Source organism: Lissotriton vulgaris, chromosome 4_1, assembly GCF_964263255.1.
Source record: "Lissotriton vulgaris chromosome 4_1, aLisVul1.2, whole genome shotgun sequence".
NCBI classification, from domain to species: Eukaryota; Metazoa; Chordata; class Amphibia; order Caudata; family Salamandridae; genus Lissotriton; species Lissotriton vulgaris.
Window position 1 is genome coordinate 2,074,617,134 of NC_141691.1, and position 25,216 is coordinate 2,074,642,349.

The 25,216-nt window shown below is 47.2% G+C and overlaps 1 protein-coding gene across 3 annotated transcripts in view; it reads left to right on the plus strand.

Moving 5' to 3' along the window:
• LOC147725048 (uncharacterized) overlaps positions 1 to 25,216 on the plus strand; it is a 111,181-nt gene that overhangs the window by 82,944 nt on the left and 3,021 nt on the right. Inside the window, exons 1-5 of one of the 3 annotated variants that reach the window (XM_086966517.1) lie at positions 10,626 to 10,767; positions 13,504 to 13,557; positions 19,018 to 19,203; positions 21,484 to 21,528; positions 23,932 to 23,976. In XM_086966517.1, coding sequence (XP_086822643.1) covers positions 10,632 to 10,767; positions 13,504 to 13,557; positions 19,018 to 19,203; positions 21,484 to 21,528; positions 23,932 to 23,976 — 466 coding nt within the window. In that variant the 5' untranslated portion in view covers positions 10,626 to 10,631. Of the gene's footprint in view, positions 1 to 10,625; positions 10,768 to 13,503; positions 13,558 to 19,017; positions 19,204 to 21,483; positions 21,529 to 23,931; positions 23,977 to 25,216 lie in introns of those variants that run through there. The other 2 variants (XM_086966514.1, XM_086966515.1) reach the window with 2 other exon arrangements.

Below are 25,216 nucleotides of genomic sequence, written 5' to 3' on the forward strand. Positions count from 1 at the left end.
ACAGTTGTTTAATGATACCCACATATATGTTTCTCACTTATCAACCTCAGAAGAATGAAAGGCTGAGTGGATCAGCTGAAAGTTGTACCGGTAACCATGAGGTCAAACAGAGGCCCCTGCAGTGGACGCATCAGTCCACTAAGCCACCTGACCATGCTTATGTGATGTTAATTTGTATGGCACTCTAACACTCAAGAGGGTATCCAAGCGCTAGGGCAAGGTGCGTGGCCCCAAGGTGCTTATACGAAGTGCCAGGTTTTCAGCTTCTTGCGGAACTCAAGAAGGGGGGCGGAGGCTCTGATGTGTCGGGAGAGGTCGTTCCATCTCTTGGGTGCCATGTAGGAGAAGGATCGACCTCCAGTTTTGCTTTTGCAAATGCGTTGAGTGAGCACGAGTGAGAGTGAGGCAGAGCTTAGGTGTCTGGTGGGTTGGTGAAAGTGCATGCAGCTGTTCAGGTATTCTGGTCTTGTGTTGTGTAGGGCTCTGTATGTGTGCGTGAGAAGTATGAACTGGCTGCACTTGTGAATGGCGAGCCAGGGAAACTTCTTGAGGTGCGGTCTGATGTGGGTGCGGCATGGAAGGTCAAATATGATTTGTGTGGCTGTGTTCTGGATTGTCTGAAGTTGGTGTAGGAGTTGTTTGCAGGTTCTGGCATAGAAAGTGGTGCCTTGGTCCAGCATGCTGGGGATGAGTGCTTGTGTGATGGTCTGTCTAGTGTTCTGAGGCAACCATTTGAAGATCTTTCTCCCTCCAGCACCACGTTGCAGTCTCTCCAGCACCACACCACTACCTCCCCACCACCGCGTCTGCCATCTCTGTAGTAGGCATTGACCACTGTTTGTTGCCGCATTACAGTGCCCTCAGACCCTTTCAAAGCCCCACTAGTTTGTCACGGTGGATCCCACTGAAGCCTTCCTCAGTGACCATATTCCTAGAAGCTCTTCTCGAAAGATGCCAGGGGTTTTAGGCCCTGTACCCAGCTTGCAATTAGCTTGAACAAGCATCTTCCCACTACTCAATAATATCCATCAAGCTGGAGAATGCAGGATCAATCTCATCTTAGATCCTCGGCCCTTTAAAAAATCTCCAAAACATCAGAAAAAAGATTCAAACACAGTATGGAAAGGTGTCTGCATACCCTGTTCACCAATCAGTGCCACAGTGGGGGTTATAGGCAGCTGACAACAGACTCTGTCTTCTTCACTCATAACACCAGGTCTTGGACTGACATTTTCCACTGTGAGCTTAATGTTGCATCATCATCATCAAATATCCCTCATGGCTGCTGGCGTAGAATTGATCCATCCTCAGTTCAATGGATCAATCTCAATCACCATCTCCATACACAGAGTGGAAAGATAATGACTCAGGCCCGATCACAAAAGTAATCTGAGACAAAATCCTAACTTTACCACTTTCTGTATTCACAAATGACATTTACTCATTTCGGTATTCACAGAAGTTAGGATTCCTAGCTTTACTACTACTAAATGCCTTTTGTGAATACCAAAAGTCATAAAGTTAGTGTTTTTCTCAGTTTCGTAGTAGTAAAGTTAGGAATCCTACCTTTACTACTACTAAATGCCCTTTGTGAATACCAAAAGTCGTAAAGTTAGGGTTTTTCTCAGTTTAGTAGTAGTAAAGTTAGGACTCCTAGCTTTACAACGATTACTAAATGCCCTTTGTGAAAACCAAAAGTCGTAAAGTTAGGATTTTTCTCAGTTTAAGTAGTAGTAAAGTAAGGATTCCTAACTTTACTACTACTAAATGCCCTTTGTGAATACCAAAAGTCGTAAAGTTAGGATTTATCTCAGTTTAAGTAGTAGTAAAGTTAGGATTCCTAACTTTACTACTACTAAATGCCCTTTGTGAATACCAAAAGTCGTAAAGTTAGGATTTTTCTCAGTTTAAGTAGTAGTAAAGTTAGGATTCCTAGCTTTACTACTACTAAATGCCCTTTGTGAATACCAAAAGTCGTAAAGTTAGGATTTTTCTCAGTTTAAGTAGTAGTAAAGTTAGGATTCCTAACTTTACTACTACTAAATGCCCTTTGTGAATACCAAAAGTCGTAAAGTTAGGGTTTTTCTCAGTTTAGTAGTAGTAAAGTTAGGAATCCTAGCTTTACTACGATTACTAAATGCCTTTTGTGAAAACCAAAAGTCACAAAGTTAAGATTTTGTCTCAGATTACTTTTGTGAATCGGGCCCTCAGTCTGCGGAAGTGTGTCCATCATTATTCGACCACATATGCTCAGTCCTCTTCAGCGCGGTATTGTGAGTCTCCTATGCCAATCCTCCTCATGCGCTGCTCGACTCTTACTCACATCCTTCTGCCCCCTCGCTCCTCCTGCATCCAACACCCACAGGCACCTACACACAGCTTCCCCTCTTTCACTAGATCAAGGGCAGATCCACTGTCATGTCACAGGAAGAGTTACGCACCACAAGATCCCTGCTTTACATCAGTCAGCCAACCAAACTCTCACTATTGACCTCGCAAATTCCCCTACAACATCTCCCCCTACTGACTCGCATCCAGGGATTGGAAGTCCTACTCCCAACAGGATATTGCTAGTTACCCCACCTTCGCAGCTAGCTGATCACACGCATGTTCTATCCTTCCGTAACCCAACATGGGAGGACTCAGGACCTACCATGCACCCAGTCATACCTCAATGGGACACCTCTACCCATCCTGGAGCCCCACAGTACATTCCATCTGAAGATGTGATACCATCCTACACCCATGGTGCCCGTTACCCAAGACCATTTGGGCACTGCTCGCAGATAAACCTATCGACACCTAAGTACTGAGTAAACTTCAGTGGGAAATGTTTCTACCCCATGAAAGCATGCAAATGTCTGGCATATTATCAAGAACGGCGTTAAAATTATTGCCGCGGTAGCCCAGGTTCACACCAGAACATGGGCGCCTATGGGTATTCTCAAGGGCATATTATCAAGCCAATTATCGCCGCTTTAGTGGCAGTTTCCTGCCGCTAAAGCGGCGACTATTTTAACGCCGTTCTTGATAACATGCCTCGTCTACACCCCCAAAGGTGACCACACAATTTATTTACAAGTTGTGCGCTACTCGGTGGAACGTGTCATGCACTTCTTATGTGGTCACAACACCTGTGTAGACTGAGTGCCCTATTTAGGAACATGTAAACAGAAAGAGAGGCTTTACCTGCCCACTCTTAACACTTTAATAATACTGACACTTCAATATTTCCATGAACTAAACAGTAATAGGGTCTTTATCGAAACGCCACAGTTGGAATCAAGCGGCAAATAAAACAGTGACATACACTGGAACCGTCAGCTCTAACCTGTGATAGGGCGGAAGGACACGGAAAGAGACCTGTGTGCAAGCGGAAAAACAAGTTCCTTCCGTTAGGCTGGACCATCCCCACTTATCAGTGTGAAGTCAACGCCAGCTGCCAGCACACCACGAACCAGGCCACCATTCTCCACCACATCCGTGGAAGCCTAAAAATGACTAAACACCCTGGCAGTAAGATACAAAGGGTAACTTTATAATCACAGCTGTGAGCAGCGAAGGGCCATCCCGGACCTGCTTGAAATGCAGAAGTTTGCATGAAGTTTTAATAAGTTGCCACACATTCTGGTCAAAGATGCACAGCCAATGAGAGACATTTGCTCAGTGAAAGGATAGAGGTTTCTGTAATGTTTGGAGACCGCATACGTGCGGTCTAGTTGTTACGCACTTAGCAGTGCGTTAGCGCGACCGTGATACGTCGAGGCCGCGCAAGCTATAAATAAAAGAGGGTGTGGTCACGGAACTAGTCCGGACCACGCGGAGAGTAAAAGCGTGTCCCGAGTCCTTTGTTGTGCGCAGCGGCTGGGGCGCTGCGCAGCATGCCGAGGGACTCAACAATGGCGACGAGGGCCTGACGAGCCCGCGAGGTGCCCTAAACCACTCCCTGCCCAGCCCCCCCTCAGCTGATTGACGATGTTCCTTGCCCGGCCGGGCCCACGCTGGCGCTACCACGTGGTGTGAGGTGCCCAAGGTCACACGGCTGACAGAGCGCACCAGCAATACCAGCTGCCAGCAGGTCAGAGGTGGGCTCTGCCCTCTCCACAGCCCCGGCCCGAGCAGAGAATCCAGGCACTACAGACCTGCGTGCTCCCCGCGCTCCCAGTGGTACAGAGGGACGGCGCAAGTGCAATCCTGTCCAGTGTCCTGTAGAGGCCCCGCTGGAGACGGCCCGGTACAGTGCTCCTTGCAGAAGCGTCCCGGCGGCCCGGACAGTGTGGAGCATCGGCCCTGCGGCTACTCGCCCGGTGTGCCCAAAGCAGTGAGAGGCAACACCTCCTCCCACCATGGCGTCCATTCCCCCCATTGAACCCTTCTCCATCGACGGCGCGCCAGCAGCCCTTGCCCCAAGATGGAAGGACTTGGTTGAAAGGCTACAATTCTACTTCGAAGGTGCAGGTACGGTGAGGGAGAGACGCAGGGCGCTCCTCCTACATCTTGGTGGGAAGGACATTTATCGGATCTACAAGACCCTGACGGAAGCTACTCCTCACACATATGTCACGCTCCTTAACGCGCTCAACCACCCATTTTGAGCCGAGCAAAGCAAGGACTACGAGCGGTTCATCTTCCAGGATGCGCGAAAGGAAGCGGAAGAATCCCTCGACGCTTTCCACGGCTGCCTGAAGGAGCTCGCGAGCACGTGCGGATTCCGCGACGAGCAAGAAGAAATTCGCGGACAAATCATCCAAGGCTGTTACTCCTCCGACCTGAGGGTGAAAATCCTCCAAGAGGACGGCAAACCATTAGTGGAAATCCTAAAGCTGGGCCGCTCTAAAGAATTATCCCAGGCAAGGGCGTCTCATATGGAAGCAGCACTCCACAGACCGATTAAAACGGAACAAGTGCACGTAGCAGAACACGTCAACGTGGTGCGGCCCAAACAACGCCCGGCAGGGAGAGGGAGGCCAATAGAACGCCGCAAAGAATGTGGATACTGCGGCGGTGTGCCACACAGAGCGCAAGACTGCCCAGCCCGAGGAAGAAAGTGTGGGTCATGCGGGCGCATGAATCACTTCGCATCTGTATGCAGGTCGTCCAGGCCCAAACCCGAAGCTGCTCACGCTATACGGGAAGACCCCGACAGCAAAGACATGGACGACGATGCACACAGCTACCCGGTACACTATGTGTTTGCCATAGACCAGCCGCTGAGGAAAAAACGGCGACTCCCGAAGTGCAGGATAATGATACAGAATCAAGAGGTGAGAGCAACCATCGACACAGGTGCATCCATCGAACTTATGGCGGCAAACGTTTATGCTCAACTGCGAGACAAGCCGAGTCTGAAACCAGCGAAGATCAGAGTTTTTGCTTACGCCCAAAAGACACCCATACAGCTAATCGGGTGCTTCCAAACGGAAATACAACACCAGGACAAGAGAGCACCATCTACAATCTACGTCACCAAAGAAGGTAGTGGAATGCTACTCAGCGGCGAAGCAGCCGAAGAACTTCATCTGATATCTTTCGCAATGGCAGTACTGGAGGAAGAACTCGAAACGATCATTGAAGAATTTGAAGACGTCTTCAAAGGCATCGGATGTCTCCGTGGAAAGGAAGTATCCTTACACATCGACCGGTCCATTCAGCCGGTGGCCCTGCGTCATTGACGGATAGCATTCCACCTGAGAAAGAAGGTGGAACAGGAGCTGGAGACCCTCGAAAAGCAGGGAATAATTGAGAAGGTCAGTGGACCCACCCCCTGGGTATCGCCAATCATGGTGGCGCGAAAACCCAAGCAGCCAGGGCAAGTGCGCATCTGCGTCGACATGCGCCTGCCCAACGCCGCAGTCAAAACAGAAAGACATCTGACGCCCACGATAGACGACATCCTGGGAGAGTTAAATGGAGCGAAGTGGTTTTCTAAAGTGGACCTGAGGTCAGGATATCACCAACTGCTCCTGCACCCGGACTCCAGATATATCACCACTTTCTCCACTCATGTCGGACTCCGGCGCTATCGAAGGCTCAACTTTGGGATATCGAGCGCAGCAGAAGTATTCCAAAATACAATCCGAGAGGTACTGAGCGGAATAACAGGAGTTCTCAATGTCAGCGACGACCTGCTGATATAAGCCAAGAGTTTGCCGACTACCTCCAGGAATGGGGGATTCAACACAGGAAGATCACCCCCAGATGGCCCCAAGCCAACGGTGAGGTTGAGCGGTTCATGAGGACCCTCAACAAAGTCATCAGGATCGCTCAGGCAGAAGGGACACCAGTCGAGAGGGCCCTGTACACATTCCTGAGGGAATACAGGCTAACGCCCCATCGCACAACTACTGCCGCCCTGGGACCCTCCGCTATGGGCAGGATTGTCTGAGACACCATTCCTCATCATCGCACCTGGACCCCAAAGGAGGCAGACCCTCAGCAAACCCTGCGCAACCGAAGACGCTCGAATGAGTATGCCAGTTTCAGGCGCCGGAGCAGGAACTCGCCCATAGAGGAAAGAGACTGGGTCTACGTGAGAGACCGTTTCCCTGGGAGCAAGTTCAGGCTCCCGTTTGAGCCCCGTCCGAGGACTGTCACTCGCCGGCCTGGCACGATGGTAACTGCCCAGCGCGACGGCGAGAGCGTCACCCGAAATGTATCCTTCTTCAAGCGAGCGTTCACCCAGTCGGGAGATCACCCGGATCAAGACCAGGACAGAGCCATCTCAAGCCCCACGACGTCCAGCACCACTTCCCCAGTGAGTGTGCAAGGGAGCCCTGAGGAAAGAGCAGAGGCGAACCCTCTGGGAGGTCAGATGCAGATAGCCTCCAATCCTCCGGCGACGGGCTATCACCTATCCCAGCCCGACAAGACACTCCTCGGAGAGTCCTGTTCCGAGGGGAAGCTGCAGGCTATGGGTTGAGAAGAAACCCCGCTCCCTCTTCGCAGCTGGCGGACTTTGCTGTGGGCTGAGACTGTGGTACCTGCTCATCAAACTGGTAACAGGCCTGCGGGCCATTTTGATTTATCACATGCCCCGTTTAACCAAATGACTTTGAGACAGACTATTGTTGTGGTTCACCTTTTCTCTTTTGATTTAATAAAGGTTGAAAGGAGTGTAATGTTTGGAGACCGCATACGTGCGGTCTAGTTGTTACGCACTTAGCAGTGCGTTAGCGCGACCGTGATACGTCACGGCCGCGCAAGCTATAAATAAAAGAGGGCGTGGTCACGGAACTAGTCTGGACCACGCGGAGAGTAAAAGCGTGTCCCGAGTCCTTTGTTGTGCGCAGCGGCTGGGGCGCTGCGCAGCATGCCGAGGGACTCGACAGTTTCCATGGATTTATCCAATTAATCTGAATCAAACATTAGGCATTACGTGGGTGTTGACTAATGCGATCAGTCGACGAAGCATAGCAACACTTTGTCAACAACATTGCGACTCTCATTGCTCAACGCCTTGCGGTTGCAGTGAGAGCAAAGCCACTCCATCTACAGGCCTATGTTCTGCAGGCTTCTTAGTGAGTGTCACAAAATGGAACCTGAAACAAGATGGATGCCACAGAATCACTTTAGATCCCTCATCAGCTCACTCAAGAACCCACCTGAACAACCTTTGGAACTAGTCAAAGCTGCTAACAGCCCCTCTATGTCCACGTCCATGAAAATCGATTACTCAGCTGTGAATGCAGAAAAATGTGCACCTTTTTTTACTCTAAAGCGAAATCATTCTTGTGTTGCAATGGACATCCCAACCTGATCGCAACATGCAGATCCAAGAACCTTTGGCAACTCTGACATAATTGGGAAGGAAGAACCACTAACAACCATTATGAAGACCAAGTCACTTTGTGGACCCAACTCCAGGTAAGTTTGCTGAAGACCTTTAGGCACCCCTGCTCCCCTAATGGACTAAGTTGGTGAATCTCTCACTCAGCGAAGGAATGCTTCCTGACTGCCTCACGCCTGGAGAAGTCACCCCACCGCTCAAAAAGTGCCTTTGCAGAGGCGAAAAACTTCAACAATTTTAGTGCAGTCTCCAACCTCTCTGTCGTTGCAAAAATCGTCAAAATATGAGTATCAGATTCACTTACCTATGACATTCAATATAACAACCTCCTAGACAAAAATCAATCGAGTTTGAATCAAGGCTGCAGCACTGACACAGAACGGCTCCAGGTGGTTGGCGATGCACTTTGCAACCAAGATTCAGGCAACTCCATCCTCCTGATGCTTCTCGACCTATCAGCAGTCGATGATACAGGAAACCACTGTACGCTTCTTGAAACGCTCCAAAGGGGAATGGGCATTGAGGGCGCGATCCACAGGGGTTTGAATAATACTCATGAGCAGGTTGCTGAGGATAAACATGAATGATTGTTTCTCATCACCGATGGCCAAAGCTCAAGGGGTCCCTCAAGGATCTATCCCAGCCCAACCGTATTCAGCCTTAATATCAAACCCATTGAAGTCTTACTAAGAACATCAGGGCTCCTTTCTCATCCGTATGCTGATGACACCCAACTGTACCTGAATGTCTCCTCTCCGAATGCCATCTCGCACCTTGCCTACACGCTATGGAGGACTTCCCCTCATTTCAAAACAAACCTGAGCTCCTCAGCAGTTTCTCATCAAAATCATTACACACAGGACAATCTTTGTTGGACACATTCAACATCCTTCATAGCAAACCCTCTGTATGGACAGTGTATTGCATTCAAAAAGTACTTAAGTAGGTAAATAGATCCAGTAGACGTTGGTATTCTTAAATGGATATTTATTGGTTAACGTTGGTAATGAAGAAGGTAAGAAGGAGATAAAAGGAGGAAGGAAGATGGCCCCACCGGGAGCAGCATCCAGCTGCTCAGCCCACTCAATCAAACTGACTACACATTCAAACCATGCACACAGGAACATTCCAATGACATCACACACACACAGGCTGAGCAGCAGGGAAGGAGATGATCAGGATGTAACACATCTCCCTCTTTTAGAACAATGAAAACAAAAGAGAGAAAGTGAAACCAAATACAGTATGTCCTGATGGTGACAAAATCAGGATATCGAATAAACAGTCAACATAGAAAATGAATAACTGTAAATAATTATCATGAAATAAGCAGTCAACATATAAATGAATAACTGTAAATAATATCAAGAAATAGCAATATATCATCATAAAAGATGAGGAGAGGAATAATATCTTCTCGCATAAAACCAGAGAGGAATCACCTAACAACCATCCCCCATCTCAAACAAAAACCCAAAATATCACCAATCATGCCAGTTGGCCAGACTGTCACGAAAAGCAATAAAAGGGCATCAAACTAAACAAAATGTCGTCCCAATAGAATAACAAATTTAGGACATAGGAGTTACCACGCTACCCAAAACACACTTAAATAAAGTATAAGGAACAAAGCGCATAACAGCTAATGCATGGGGTACATGGCTACCTAACGACTCTCTGTAAAACTGAACACCTCTAACTAAATAGAGCACTTGCGTGGTTCAGGAAAATAAAACATGAATAAACAGAATTGAGGACTCTGCATCCTCATATAATTTCATCACAAAGAAATGGAGCACCTCAAACCATGAGCACGTATGTGGCTCCGCAACATATGCATCATAAAATTCCAAACTGGAGAACTAAACTTCAGAAAATACAGGAGCGTCTCAAACCATGAGCACGTATGTGGCTCCGCAGAATATGCAAACTACCAATCAAAAAAAAAAAAACACTAGCATTGAACTCCTCAAAGTTCAAGAAAATACACACTAACATTGAACTCCTCAAAGTTCAAGCAATAAATGTAGACTGTAGACTCTTCGCAGTAAAATGTGAACTCCTCAAATTTCAAGCAATAAATGTAGACTCTTCGCAGTAAAATGTGAACTCCTCTATCTAAAATAGAGCACTGTTAAATAAGTGGTTCAACAAAAATAAGCATAATAAATCTGAACACTTAATGAACACCTCAAATTAATTGAGCACAAATGTGGTTCATTTCCATAAATAAATTCAAACATTGCCAGAACTCAGCATATCAAAACTTGACCATTAAAATCGACCTTTAAAGAAAAGTGTAAATAAATTAATTCATAAATTTCAGGACATAACAGTCCCTGCAGTAACAGTAAATAAGAAAATCACTCAGAACACAAATAAATTAATCCATCAATTTCAGCAGATAACAGTTCCATAAATCATTCAGAACACAACATGTACATCAAAACATATATTATGTAGCGACTAATAGAAAATAAGAAACTAAAATAATAAAAGTAGTCACCGTTGTCATGCTAGACGTTGTGAATTGCGAGACCTGAAAAAAAGAAATAAACAGTACCTTGTCTCTTTGAAAATAAACGAAAACATCCAGGAGACTTGCAGGGTTTCAAAATAACATAGCGTGGCAGTCGCTGTGACACGATGATGAAAACGATGACAAACATTGGAAAGAAAAGGTTTTATGTCAGAAACGCTTGCAGCACACAGCAAACATCACGCTGTCAGTAACGTCTTCGCCCGATGGCTCATAGTGAAAATGCACTTGATCAAAGGCGATGACTCATAGGCTGAGAAGATGTGCTTAAACAAAGGCGGTGAGTAATAGGCTGACATCACGGAAATGGAACACGAGGAGAGCTCCCCTTCGCCAACTCCTCTGAACCTTCTGAAGACGTCATCACACAGCGTGAAGCAGGGGAAGGGAAAGGATCGCTGCAGACCAACTGACAGCTCAACCGTCATCCTCAAACTGGACGGTGAGTGTCAGGCATTAGCATGAAAAATTAAGTAAGTTTAATGAATGTTGCAGCTCCATTTAGTTGAGCGCGCTGGCACCTGTTAAGTTGATTGCGGTGGCAGTCAATTACTTCCTGAACACTGCTCAAAAAAAATGTAATGAAAAACGGAAGCCTCAGAGCGGAAAAAGTCGCAGTGTGTACTTATGCTTGCAGACAGCTTTTACAACCGCTCATTTGTTTCACAGCAAAATCCACTTTGAAATAGTGCAGTAATTGGTCTCATGTTTATAAATGAAACAGCCGCCTAAGATAAATTGCTGAAAGGTTCACATTACTGCCGTAAATAATATAAATAGTCATTTAAACTGGGTTCTGAACATCGTAGCACGAAATATAATTAAGTTTTCCATTGTTTGACACTGGCATAAGTCATAACTTGAAATTTGACGCTCTTATTACTAAATCTGCCGATTTTAAAATTCAATGAGCTCCACAAAGTACAACGCTTGAAACATACCTTTATAGATGTTTCCTGTAGGCTGTCAGATGTGACATGACACCGGTGGGGCATCAAAAACGTTGCTTGTCTTCTTTTAAAAGTTTTACTTTCCATCTTTGTAATTTCCTTTTTCAAATCCAGTTCCTGCACACGTAGTTCTTTCTGCCTCGTCGCCATTATTGCATTCAAAAAGTACTTAAGTAGGTAAATAGATCCAGTAGACGTTGGTATTCTTAAATGGATATTTATTGGTTAACGTTGGTAATGAAGAAGGTAAGAAGGAGATAAAAGGAGGAAGGAAGATGGCCCCACCGGGAGCAGCATCCAGCTGCTCAGCCCACTCAATCAAACTGACTACACATTCAAACCATGCACACAGGAACATTCCAATGACATCACACACACACAGGCTGAGCAGCAGGGAAGGAGATGATCAGGATGTAACACAGTGTCAAATCTATAGGAGTCATCCTAGATAGATGGGTCAACTTACAATCACAAATCAACACCATTGCCTAAAATGCGAAGTTTCAATTGTGTCTTCTCAGGGGAATTTGCCACCACATCCTAGAGCAATATCAGAAAGCTCTTGTTCAAAGACTGGGGCCATCCAGAATTGACCACTGCAACTCTCTCTTGACTGATCTTACCAAGATTCAACTCATGCCTCTAACATCAATTCTACATTCATCGCCACTCTTTGTCTATAGGGCTAAAAGGAATTGCCATATTTCCCTGATACTGGTTACACTTCACTGGCTTCCCATGAAGCCGGGATTATGTATAAAATGGCTTGTATTACCCACAAGGCCCTTCACACAACTACTCCACGTTACCCGGCTGATAAACGTAAGTTACCTGCGGACACGAGACCATCAGAGAATGCCGAAGCAGGGCTGCTAGAATCCTTGACCTTATAAAGGAATGTCTCGTGGCTCAATATTTCTCAGAAAGTTCAACTAGAACATGGAACTCCTTAAGCCTGAACCTAGGCACCACCACCTCGAAGGGTATCTTAAATCTGAGCTGAAAGCTGTCCTCTTTCAAAGACATTTTAGGTAACCTCTCTTCCCTAGTTTTCATCTCTTTGGTTTAGTCTCAGCACTGATTGGTCCCTTGAGGCTTAACTCTGCATCTCAGTTTCACTACACTGCATCTTGTACTTGGCATCATTCCACATATTGTTGCTCAATTTTTGTGCTTGCTGAAATGTATAATTTATACCATGATCTAATGTTCTTGGTTCATTTAAATTTAGCAACATCTTCAGATTATGTAATCGTGTGCCTCAGGCAATGATAAAGGACACTAGCAACTAAAGGTAATGACTGGGCCACATGCAAACACATAAATAAATCAATAGATAGGTTTTTATAGTAAAGGAAGGTGAACACACACAGGCACGTGAACAAAATGTATGTATTGGAACCCAACCAAAATTCTCAAACAGCAATAGGTGCTCCCTCCTGGGAAGGGGTGGGCTGGTACTTGAGTTTAAATAAGTTACAATTTTTACAAACCTTATTTTGGAAGTCCCTAGTAGACAGCATTCCTGCAAACTTACCAGGAGGAGGTCAATCCCTGGATGATGCTGATATGGGATGATCTTCCAAAAAGGGGCACAGGGGCAATGAGGACCCCAGCTTGGGTATCTGTGGATAGAGGAGAACTCTGGGTCAAGGTTCATTCAAGTTTTTGAGCCTGATGTATTCAGGATGAGGGTTCCCACCAGAGAAGACCACCAAGGCTGGCAGTCATCACCCCTTGACTCACCCCCAGCCTAGCAACAGCCTCCTGTCCAGTTGTGAGGGCTAGTGGAAGGACAAGGGGGACCTCAGAGAGCTCTAATGGAGCTTTAGGGGAGCTGTCTTCACCTCTTGTTCCTGGCACTGTCCGTGGAACCAATGGGAGAGAGATCTCAGCGGTGGGGCAGAGGAGTCCACAGGGAAGCCATGGGTGGGGGCTGTATCCAACCTCTGGGACCCCTAAAAGGAGTCTGAGACCTCAAGAAAGTCATTCCTGAGTTTATATTCTCTGAGTACAAGTTCCTCCTTATGGATATTTTTGTGTTTTTTCTCTGTGTCCTGGCTGCTCTCAGAGGTGGTTTTACATTAAGCTGCTAACCTCAGCAAAGAACAAACAGTAGAAGGGAGAGTGGGTGGACGTGGGATCTGCCATCTCACTCTATGTGTCTATGTTGGTATGTGTCGATACCACATGTAGTAACCATGTACCTTTACTTGTGACTCTCTCAGCAGCGGACGGAACAACCATTGCGGACAATGCCATGTATGAAGCAACCACTGAAGGTAAGTGGCGAGTGAGTGAAACACGGGCCCTGGACCCTTGCACTGCCATACCTCCTCTCAAACTGTATTTCATTCTCGCTCATATCCCTTCTCTATACATTTTCCCATGCAGTCTCCTTTCCTTCCCCATAGCTTTTCTTATCCTGGCTCCCCTGTAGTCTCTATTCCCTTCCCCATACCTTCTTCTATGCACTGTATTCTTCCTTCAATCCCCCACACCTTCTCATAACTTCTCCCAGGCATCCTTCCCTTCCCCACACATTCTCTTATACCTTCTCCCATACCGTTCCCATGCATTCAACCTTCCATTCCCTGTAAAGTATTTTATGCACTATACCTTCTCTCATGCCTGCTCTCATCCCTGCACTCTGAATTGTGTATTCCTTTCCTTATACCTTCTCTTATACACTATCATATCTCTTATCTATACCTTTTCTCATTCCTTTGCCCCTGAAGTGCCTGCTCCCTTCCAATTACCATTTCTGATGCACCCTCTCTTCTCTTACCCATACCTTCTCTCATGCCTGCTCTCATCCCTGCACTCTGAAGTCTGTATTCCTTTCCTTATACCTTCTCTTATGCACTATCATATCTCTTATCTATACCTTTTTTCATTCCTTTGCCCCTGAAGTGCCTGCTCCCTTCCAATTACCATCTCTGATGCACCCTCTCTTCTCTTACCCATACCTTCTCTCATGCCTGCTCTCATCCCTGCACTCTGAAGTCTGTATTCCTTTCCTTATACCTTCTCTTATGCACTATCATATCTCTTATCTATACCTTTTCTCATTCCTTTGCCCCTGAAGTGCCTGCTCCCTTCCAATTACCATCTCTGATGCACCCTCTCTTCTCTTACCCATACCTTCTCTCATGCCTGCTCTCATCCCTGCACTCTGAAGTCTGTATTCCTTTCCTTATACCTTCTCTTATGCACTATCATATCTCTTATCTATACCTTTTCTCATTCCTTTGCCCCTGAAGTGCCTGCTCCCTTCCAATTACCATCTCTGATGCACCCTCTCTTCTCTTACCCATACCTTCTCTCATGCCTGCTCTCATCCCTGCACTCTGAAGTCTGTATTCCTTTCCTTATACCTTCTCTTATGCACTATCATATCTCTTATCTATACCTTTTCTCATTCCTTTGCCCCTGAAGTGCCTGCTCCCTTCCAATTACCATCTCTGATGCACCCTCTCTTCTCTTACCCATACCTTCTCTCATGCCTGCTCTCATCCCTGCACTCTGAAGTCTGTATTCCTTTCCTTATACCTTCTCTTATGCACTATCATATCTCTTATCTATACCTTTTCTCATTCCTTTGCCCCTGAAGTGCCTGCTCCCTTCCAATTACCATCTCTGATGCACCCTCTCTTCTCTTACCCATACCTTCTCTCATGCCTGCTCTCATCCCTGCACTCTGAAGTCTGTATTCCTTTCCTTATACCTTCTCTTATGCACTATCATATCTCTTATCTATACCTTTTCTCATTCCTTTGCCCCTGAAGTGCCTGCTCCCTTCCAATTACCATTTCTGATGCACCCTCTCTTCTCTTACCCATACCTTCTCTCATGCCTGCTCTCATCCCTGCACTCTGAAGTCTGTATTCCCTTCCTCATACCTTGCCTTATACACTGTCACATCTGTTCTCTATATATTCTTTCATACCTGCACACATCCCTGTGCCCCTGAAGTGTCTATTCCCTTCCTCATACCTTCTTTTATGCACTGTCACCTCCCTTCTCTATACCTTCGCTCATGCCTCGTGACGCGCTGGACGCAGTTGAAGGTTCCTTGTCCGGATTCTTGTCTGCCCAAGGTAAGGAAAATCCCTTCTTGAAGCCACTGTGCCTTCACACTACGAGATATATGAGTGAAAGACAAGTGTCCACAGGAAGGGCTCAGAATACTAGAAGACAGCACCTTAGAAGACAGCGAAGAGGGATCTTGAGAAGAGCCTGAAGGTCTGGATACAGGCTGTCTGGAGAAACCCCCACAAAACAAGAAGACAACATGGGGACAAAAATATAGACTAGGAGGTCTAGAACCTGCTGAAAAATACTACAACTGGCTGTGATGCAGTCAAGGGAAAGAAGGGCAGTACACAGTCATACACAGACAGGAGAAGGAAATGGCAAAGCAATCACCTGATGACAGCAATGACAGAGTGGAAAAAGGGATACACAATTAAGAGCACACCTCCATCTTGGAACTACCAGGTGCAACATAAAACATTGGTCTGGATTACATTTTTGAAATAGCTTTGACTGGGTTTTAGACAAGCGGTAGCCTTCTTCCCCCAGGAATGCCCTGGGGTTGCTGATGAGTGTTGGCCCCACTCCTTCCCGTCACCCAGCGCAGTAGAGCTCCAATATGGCGCACGCAGGAAGCCATCTAAGGGAGCTCCAACCAAGGGCCCAGGATCAGAACAGACCTCAACCCCCTGGGCTGCAGGTGTGTCTTAGCCCTTGATTCAGAAACTACTCATCACCCGCTCCTGCAGGAAGCCGTCAGCCCTGCAGTCTTTCCGCTGGAACCCACAGTACTAGGGTCTACACCGTGAGCCACTCGCTCATGAAGCCGCCATCTTTGAGTGACCCGGTGCGACATATCTTCTCTCATCCTTTCTCCCCTGAAGTCTCTACTCCTTTCTCTAAACATTTTTTTATCTATTGTCACATCTCTTACAGATAACATCTCATACCGGTAACTTTCTCTCATACAATTTCCTCATACCTGTAACCTCTCGTATCTACTCTTCTCATACCTCAATCAATCAGGGGTTTATATAGCGCGGCTACTCACCTGTAAGGGTCTTAAGGCACTGACAGGGGAAGGGGGGGAGGGGGGAGCGCTGATCCGTCTGGGCGCAGGGATTCAGTCAAAGAGCCAGGTCTTGAGATCCTTCCTGAATTGGGTCAGCGACGGGGATTGCCTGAGGTGGAGCCGAAGGGTGTTCCAGGTCTTGAGATCCTTCCTGAATTGGGTCAGCGACGGGGATTGCCTGAGGTGGAGGGGCAGGGTGCTCCAGGTCTTGAGATCCTTCCTGAATTGGGTCAGCGACGGGGATAGCCTGAGGTGGAGCCGAAGGGTGTTCCAGGTCTTGAGATCCTTCCTGAATTGGGTCAGCGACAGGGATTGCCTGAGGTGGAGCCGAAGGGTGTTCCAGGTCTTGAGATCCTTCCTGAATTGGGTCAGCGACGGGGATTGCCTGAGGTGGAGCCGAAGGGTGTTCCAGGTCTTGAGATCCTCCCTGAATTGGGTCAGCGACGGGGATTGCCTGAGGTGGAGGGGCAGGGTGTTCCAGGTCTTGACGGTGAGGTGGGAGAAGGATCTTCCTCGGCTCTGGTCTTGTGGATCCGTGGAACGGTGGCCAGGGCCAGTTGAGCGGAGCAAAGGTGTCTGGCGGGTACGTGGAATGAGAGGTGGTGGTTCAGATTTGCGGGTCCTGCGTCGTGGAGAGCTTTGTAGGCATGTGGGAGGAGCTTGAAGGTGATTCTTTCATTGGCTGGGAGCCAGTGAAGTTCTCAAAGGCGTTTGTCAATGTGGCTGTGGTGGGGGATGTTGAGGTCCAGTCTGGCTGTGGTGTTTTGAACGTTCTGTAGTTTCCTGAGTAGTTTCTGAGTGACACCGATGTAGAGTGTGTTGCCGTAGTCGAATCTGCTGGTGATGAGTGCATGGGTGACCGTCTTTCTGGATTCTATGGGGATCCATCTGAATGTCTTTCAAAGCAGACAGAGCGTGTGGAAACTTGATGAGGATACAGCGTTGATCTGGGGGTTCATTGTGAGAGAGGAGTCCAGTATGATGCTGAGGTTATATTCGTGGTCCGTGGAGGTGAGGGGGTTCCTAATGCGGCAGTCCACCAGGACTCATCCCAAGCTGATGGGGTGGGTCCCAGGATGAGTACTTTGGTCTTGTCTGAGTTGAGTTTGAGGCAACTATCTTTCATCCAGGTGGCAACGGCCTTCATCCCACTGTGGAAGTTGATTCTGGCGGCTGTGGGTTAATTGGTGATGGAAAGAATCAGCTGAGTGTCGCCAGCGTAGGAGACTATATCGACTCTGTGGTTCCTGACGTGGCAGCGAGGGGGGCCATGTAGACGTTGAAGAGGGTGGGGCTCAGAGAGGAGCCCTGGGGCACTCCGCAGCTGATCTCTGTAGGTTCAGAGAGGAATGGAGGTAGTCTGACTCGCTGTGTTCTGCAGGTAAGGAAGGAGTCGATCCAGTCCAGGGCCTTGTCGCGGATGCCGGTGTCGTGGAGTCTCGTGATTAGGGTGCGGTGGGAGATGCTATTGAAGGCGGCCAAGAGGTCCAGCAGGATGAGGGCTGCTGGTTGGCCTTGGTCGAGGCATAAGCTCATCAGTGGCAGCAAGGAGTATGGTCTCGGTGCTGTGGTTGCTTCGGAAGCCGAACTGGGAGATGTCCAGGACGTGGTTCACTCTGATGAACTCGGAGAGTTGAGCGTTGATGGCCTTCTCGATGACCTTGACTGGGAAGGGGATCAGAGAGATGGGTCTGATGTTCTTGAGATTTATTGTGTCGACCGACGGTTTCTTTAGCCAGGGATTGATCTCGGCATGTTTCCAGTTGTAGGGGAAGGTGGCGGTGTCGATGGAGCAGTTGATGGTGCGACGAAGCTCAGGGGCGATGGAAGTAGCTGCTCTATGGAAGATGTGATATGGGCAATGGTCCGAGGGGGCTCCGGAGTGGATGCTCTTTATGGTCTTGAGAGTGTTGTCTGTGGTGATCGGAGTCCAGTTGAGCATGATCTGCGTTATGGTTGCATGCAGTGGTGCCAGGAATGGTGGAAGGGTCTTGGGTGTCGAAGCTGTCGTAGATATGCCTGATCTGTAACCTGCCCTCATACCTACTCTTCTCATACCTGTAACCTTCTCTCATCCTTTTCCCCTGAAGTCTTCACTCCTTTCCCAATACTTTTACTTATATATTGTCACATCTCTTACCCATACCATCTTCTCATACCTGTAACCTTCTCTCATCCCTTTTCCCCTGAAGTCTCTACTCCTTTCCCTATACTTTTACTTATATATTGTCACATTACCCATACCATCTTCTCATACCTGTAACCTTCTCTCATACCCACTCTATTCATACCTGTAACCTTCTCTCATACCAACTCTTCTCATACCTGTAAACTTCTCTCAAACCTACTCTTCTCATACCTGTAAACTTCTCTCAAACCTACTCTTCTCATACCTGTAAACTTCTCTCAAACCTACTCTTCTCATACCTGTAAACTTCTCTCAAACCTACTCTTCTCATACCTGTAACCTCCTCTCATACTAACTCTATTCATGCCAGTTTTCCTCCATCCTTGGAGTCCTAAAGTTTTGACATATCTTCCATTGTGTACAGCCGGTGTCATCATTGTGTCTTGCTGTGTACAGTTCATTGGAAGCTCGCTATTGATGTACTCAACTGGCCCTTTCTCCTTCCAGAGATGTTGCCTGTCAGCTTTGCAGGTGCTGATCGGTCCCTCACAGAGAAGATGAGTCCAGGAGGCAGCTCCCACGGCGACTCGTCCAATAGCGACTCATCTAACAGCGAAGCCCAAAACAGTGACTCCTTCAACGTGGACCCAACCAATGCTGACCTTCTGCCTCTGAACGAGGAGACTCCTAGTGGTAAGAGGACCATGACCTCCATGCTGTAGAGAGCAGGGTGGACAGGACTGAGGATCACGGGCACCCTGACTGTAGACCAGAGGGGCCTCTATGGCTTGGTGAGATCCTAGGCACATGTTTACCTTTCCATCTTTAATGTTAAGACCCTGAAACCTTGTAAGATGTTGTTCTATCACTATATTACTCTTTGATTTTCGACCTCCAAAAGCACAGCATCTACTACGGTGACTACCACCATATTGTAAAGGTAAGTTAAGAACAGTAAATATAAACGTACCTGTACAATCTGGTGGTAGGCGATATAGTGGATGCACTATGTTTCCTGACTGAAATTTCGACCAAGATATAGTGGCCTTCAGCCCTCATAATTGCTGGCTCCAGAAGTTCACAATGCTTCACTAGGAGACACTCAGACAGCAGCATAACTCATGCATCTCTGTGGTGTCTTGTGTGGGTGTGTGAAGTGGCGAGGATGATGCCTCTGGTGCTGATGGCACAAGGTTGGCTTGTTGTTTGGTGTGGTGTGCTTCCATCAGGTCTGTTGTGTGTTCTGTTGGAGGCTGGATTGTCTGCACAGGTGATGATGTATATTGAGTCTATACTTCAGGAGTTAACGCCTTATTGTTTCCTGTATTTCTATAAGGTCTTGTGTCTTGTGTTGGGATATGGAGTGTTTGAAGAGGCGATGTTGCAGGAAATGATGTCTTGTTGTTAGCTGTGTAACTATGATGATGGACTGTCTGCAGAGGTGACGATGCCTGTGGTGAGGATGCCTGTGGTGCTGATGCTGCTGCAGTTGATTTCTTGTGTTTCTCTAAGGTGTGTTGTCTCTTGTGTTGTTGCGTACACTGTCTGCAGAGGTGAGGATGCCTGTGGTGAGGATGCCTGTGGTCAGGATGCCTGTGGTCAGGATGCCTGTGGTGAGGATGCCTGCGGTGAGGATGCCTGTGGTGAGGATGCCTGTGGTGAGGATGCCTGTGGTGAGGATGCCTGCGGTGCTGATGCTGCCGCAGTTGATTTCTTGTGTTTCTCTAAGGTGTGTTGTCTCTTGTGTTGTTGCGTACACTGTCTGCAGAGGTGAGGATGCCTGTGGTGAGGATGCCTGCGGTGAGGATGCCTGTGGTGAGGATGCCTGTGGTGAGGATGCCTGTGGTGAGGATGCCTGTGGTGAGGATGCCTGCAGTGCTGATGCTGCCGCAGTTGATTTCTTGTGTTTCTCTAAGGTGTGTTGTCTCTTGTGTTGTTGCGTACACTGTCTGCAGAGGTGAGGATGCCTGTGGTGAGGATGCCTGTGGTCAGGATGCCTGTGGTCAGGATGCCTGCGGTGAGGATGCCTGCGGTGAGGATGCCTGTGGTGAGGATGCCTGTGGTGAGGATGCCTGTGGTGAGGATGCCTGTGGTGAGGATGCCTGCAGTGCTGATGCTGCCGCAGTTGATTTCTTGTGTTTCTCCAAGGTGTGTTGTCTCTTGTGTTGTTGCGTACACTGTCTGCAGAGGTGAGGATGCCTGTGGTGAGGATGCCTGTGGTGAGGATGCCTGTGGTGAGGATGCCTGCGGTGCTGATGCTGCAGCAGTTAATATCTTGTGTTTCTCTAAGGTCTGTTGTTTCTTGTGTTGTTGCGTACACTGTCTGCAGAGGTGAGGATGCCTGTGGTGAGGATGCCTGCGGTGAGGATGCCTGCGGTGAGGATGCCTGCGGTGAGGATGCCTGTGGTGAGGATGCCTGTGATGAGGATGCCTGTGGTGAGGATGCCTGTGATGAGGATGCCTGCGGTGAGGATGCCTGCGGTGAGGATGCCTGTGGTGAGGATGCCTGTGGTGAGTATGCCTGTGGTGAGGATGTCTGCGGTGCTGATGCTGCAGCAGTTAATATCTTGTGTTTCTCTAAGGTCTGTTGTTTCTTGTGTTGTTGCGTACACTGTCTGCAGAGGTGAGGATGCCTGTGGTGAGGATGCCTGTGGTGAGGATGCCTGCGGTGAGGATGCCTTATGGTGCTGATGTTGCAGGTGCTGATGCTTTTTGTTTGCTGTGCTTCCAGGAGACACTGATAGGCTGTGCCATGGCATCAGGCACAGGAAGTTGCAGACTTCATGGACTTCACACTCCTGTTTTTCCATCAATCTGAATGTTTACTCATTGACTTATCTTGATCAAGAGGCTGACAACCTCTGATAGACCTGTTTAGTGTTGGCCTCTCAGAATGTCCAGATCTCTGAAGGGCTTTGATGAGTTGACATCAGCAAGCACAGCCAGAATGATCTCCTTCTGTCTGTCTTCCAGGTCCTGCTGGAGACGTGCCTGAGGAGTCTGTTGAGTCTCAGGAAAGTAAGTGCATCCCGGGATCTTGTGGCTGATTCTACTTAAAAAACCTGTGTCTTAAGGGTTTGATTTTGAAACTTATTCACCCTGATTTATACTGTATCCTACTGTTCTAGACCTTGAGCTCTGAATTCTATGTACAGCGTTCCTTATTTTATATCTGCATCCTATTGTTTCATACCTTGGCCCAAGAATTCTGTGGAGCATCCTATGTGACAGGTGTTTTAATGGGGAAACAACATTTACAACGCAGTCCTTACATCGCACTACCTTTACATAGCAGGCATTACATCGCAACATCCTTTACATCGCATGTCATTACAACGCAGCCATTACATTGCATGTCACTACAACACAGGCATTACAATGTATGGCACTACAACGCAGGCATTACATCGCAAGTCATTACAACGCATAGTACCCTTACACTATCCAACACTTACCCCGCTGTTGCACTCACTGGAGTTAGAATAGTAATTTTTACCCCTACACTATCCAACACTTACCCTACTGTTGCACTCACTGGTGTTAGAATAGTAATTTTTACCCCTACCCTTTCCAACACTGACCCTACTGTCGCACTCACTGGTGTTAGAATAGGAATTTTTACCCCTACACTATCCAACACTTACTCTACTGTTGCACTCACTGGTGTTAGAATAGTAATTTTTACCCCTACAGTATCCAACACTTACCCTACTGTTGCATGCACTGAAGTTAGAATAGTAATTTTTACCCCTACACTATCCAACACTTACCCTACTGTTGCACTCACTGGAGTTAGAATAGTAATTTTTACACCTACCCTATCCAACACTTACCCTACTGTTGCACTCACTGGTGTTAGAATAATAATTTTTACCCCTACCCTATCCAACACTTACCCTACTTTTGCACTCACTGGTGTTAGAATAGGATTTTTTTCCCCTACCCTATCCAACACTTACCCTACTGTTGCACTCACTGGTGTTAGAATAGTAATTTTTACCCCTACACTATCCAACACTTACCCTACTGTTGCACGCACTAAAGTTAGAATAGAAATGTTTACCCCTACACTATCCAACACTTACCCTATTGCTGCACTCACTGGTGTTAGAATAGTAATTTTCCCCTACCCTATCTAACACTTACCCTACTGTTGCACTCACTGGTGTTAGAATAATAATTTTTACCCCTACCCTATCCAACACTTACCCTACTGTTGCACTCACTGGTGTTAGAATATTAATTTTTACCCCTACCCTTTCCAACACTTACCCTACTGTTGCACTCACTGGTGTTAGAATAGTAATTTTTACCCCTACACTATCCAACACTTACCCTACTGTTGCACTCACTGGTGTTAGAATAGTAATTTTTACCCCTACACTATCCAACACTTACCCTACTGTTGCACGCGCTGAAGTTAGAATAGTAATTTTTACCCTACACTATCCAACACTTACCCTACTGTTGCACTCACTGGAGTTAGAATAGTAATTTTTACCCCTACACTATCCAACACTTACTCTACTGTTGCACTCACTGATGATAGAATAGTAATTTTTACCCCTACCCTATCCAACTCTTACCCTACTGTTGCACTCACTGGTGTTAGAATAATATTTTACCCCTACCCTATCCAACACTTACCCTACTGTTGCACTCACTGGTGTTAGAATAGGAATGTTTACCCCTACCCTATCCAACACTTACCCTACTGTTGTACTCACTGGTGTTAGAATAGTCATTTTTACCCCTACACTATCCAACACTTACCCTACTGTTGCACGCACTGAAGTTAGAATAGTAATTTTCACCCTACACTATCAAACAGGTACCCTACTGTTGCACTCACTGGAGTTAGAATAATAATTTTTACCCCTACACTATCCAACACTTACCCTACTGTTGCACACACTGAAGTTAGAATAGTAATTTGTACCCTACACTATCCAACACTTACCCTACTGTTGCACTCACTGGAGTTAGAATAGTAATTTTTACCCCTACACTATCCAACACTTACCCCACTGTTGCACTCACTGGTGTTAGAATAGGAATTTTTTCCCCTACCCTATCCAACACTTACCCTACTGTTGCACTCACTGGTGTTAGAATAATAATTTTTACCCCTACCCTATCCAACACTTACCCTACTGTTGCACTCACTGGTGTTAGAATAGGAATTTTTACCCCTACCCTATTCAACACTTACCCTACTGTTGTACTTACTGGTGTTAGAATAGCAATTTTGACCCCTATACTATCCAACACTTACCCTACTGTTGCACTCACTGGAGTTAGAATAGTATTTTTTACTCCTACACTATCCAACACTTACCCTACTGTTGCACTCAAGAGGGTGGGCTGCGGGAAAGAGATTAGTTAATATGTGGAGTGACCAGATCTTTCCTTTGTTTTTAGGTGTGGACATTGATGTGGACTCGGAGGAGTCCTTCACACCTCCAGGTGAGTCCAGAAGGATAGCGACCTCAGGTCTTGTTTTATATTTGTGCATCTTGCTTCTTACCGACCATCTCTGGCCTCTGCTTCTCACCCATAGTAAGTGTCTTAAATCGGTTACGTGTGGGTTTGGCGCAGACAATTTTTGATGTCGATAAGCGCTGGGATACTTACGGGTGACTACGCGCTTTACAAAATCTAATAATAATAATAATAATTAAATTACAGAATTAGTGCAATTGTTTCACAAAGGAAGTGATTCGATCTTAAACGTTTTATATCAAAATCAGCAAGGCCAAACAAAGTTACGTTCATTAAAAAAACAACCAGGATAAAATAGTGGGCTGAGCAGCAGTCTATCTCCTATGTCTACTGTTCAGAGGGTTCTACGGTGCCTCGCGTCTCACTCACTGGGCCCGATTCTCAAAGAGCATCTGCACTCGTGGCGGAGGCCCCACAGTCATGACGGAAACTCCACACTGCAGTTTCTCATTGAAGAGATCCCACCACGAGTGCGGAAATCTCACATCGAATGCGGAGGCTCTTTCTCCACTCTTGTAGCGGCGGCTCCGTGGCTGTGGTGGGTCCCCGCACTGCAGTTTCTCATTGCAGAGATCCCACCATGAGTGTGGAAATCTCGCATCAAATGCGGAGGCTCTTTTTCCACTCTTGTAGCGGCTGCTCTGCTGTCATGGTGGGATCTCCACACTGCAGTTTCTCATTGAAGAGATCACACCACAAGTGTGGAAATCCCACCATGACTGCGGAGGCTCAGCCTCCAAACTTGTAGTGACAGCTCCATGGCTGTGGCGGGTCCCCGCACTGCAGTTTCTCATTGCAGAGATCTCACCACGAGTGTGGAAATCTCGCACCGAATGCGGAGGCTCTTTTTCCACTCTTGTAGCGGCTGCTCAGTGGTCTTGGTGGGATCTCCGCACTGCAGTTTCTCATTGCAGAGATCCCACCACGAGTGTGGAAATCTCACCATGACTGCAGAGGCTCAACCTCCACACTTGTGGCAGAGGCCCCGCAGTCATGGCGGGAACTCCACGCTGCAATGTCTCATTTCAGAGATCTCACCATGAGTGTGAAAATCTCACCACAATTGCGGAGGTTTGGGCTCCTTCCTCATGGTGTAGGCTCCGCAGTCGTGGTGGGATCTCCGCACTGCAGTTTCTCATTGCAGAGATCCCACCACAAGTGCAGAAATCCCGCCACGACTGTGGAGGCTCAGGCTCCTCCGTCG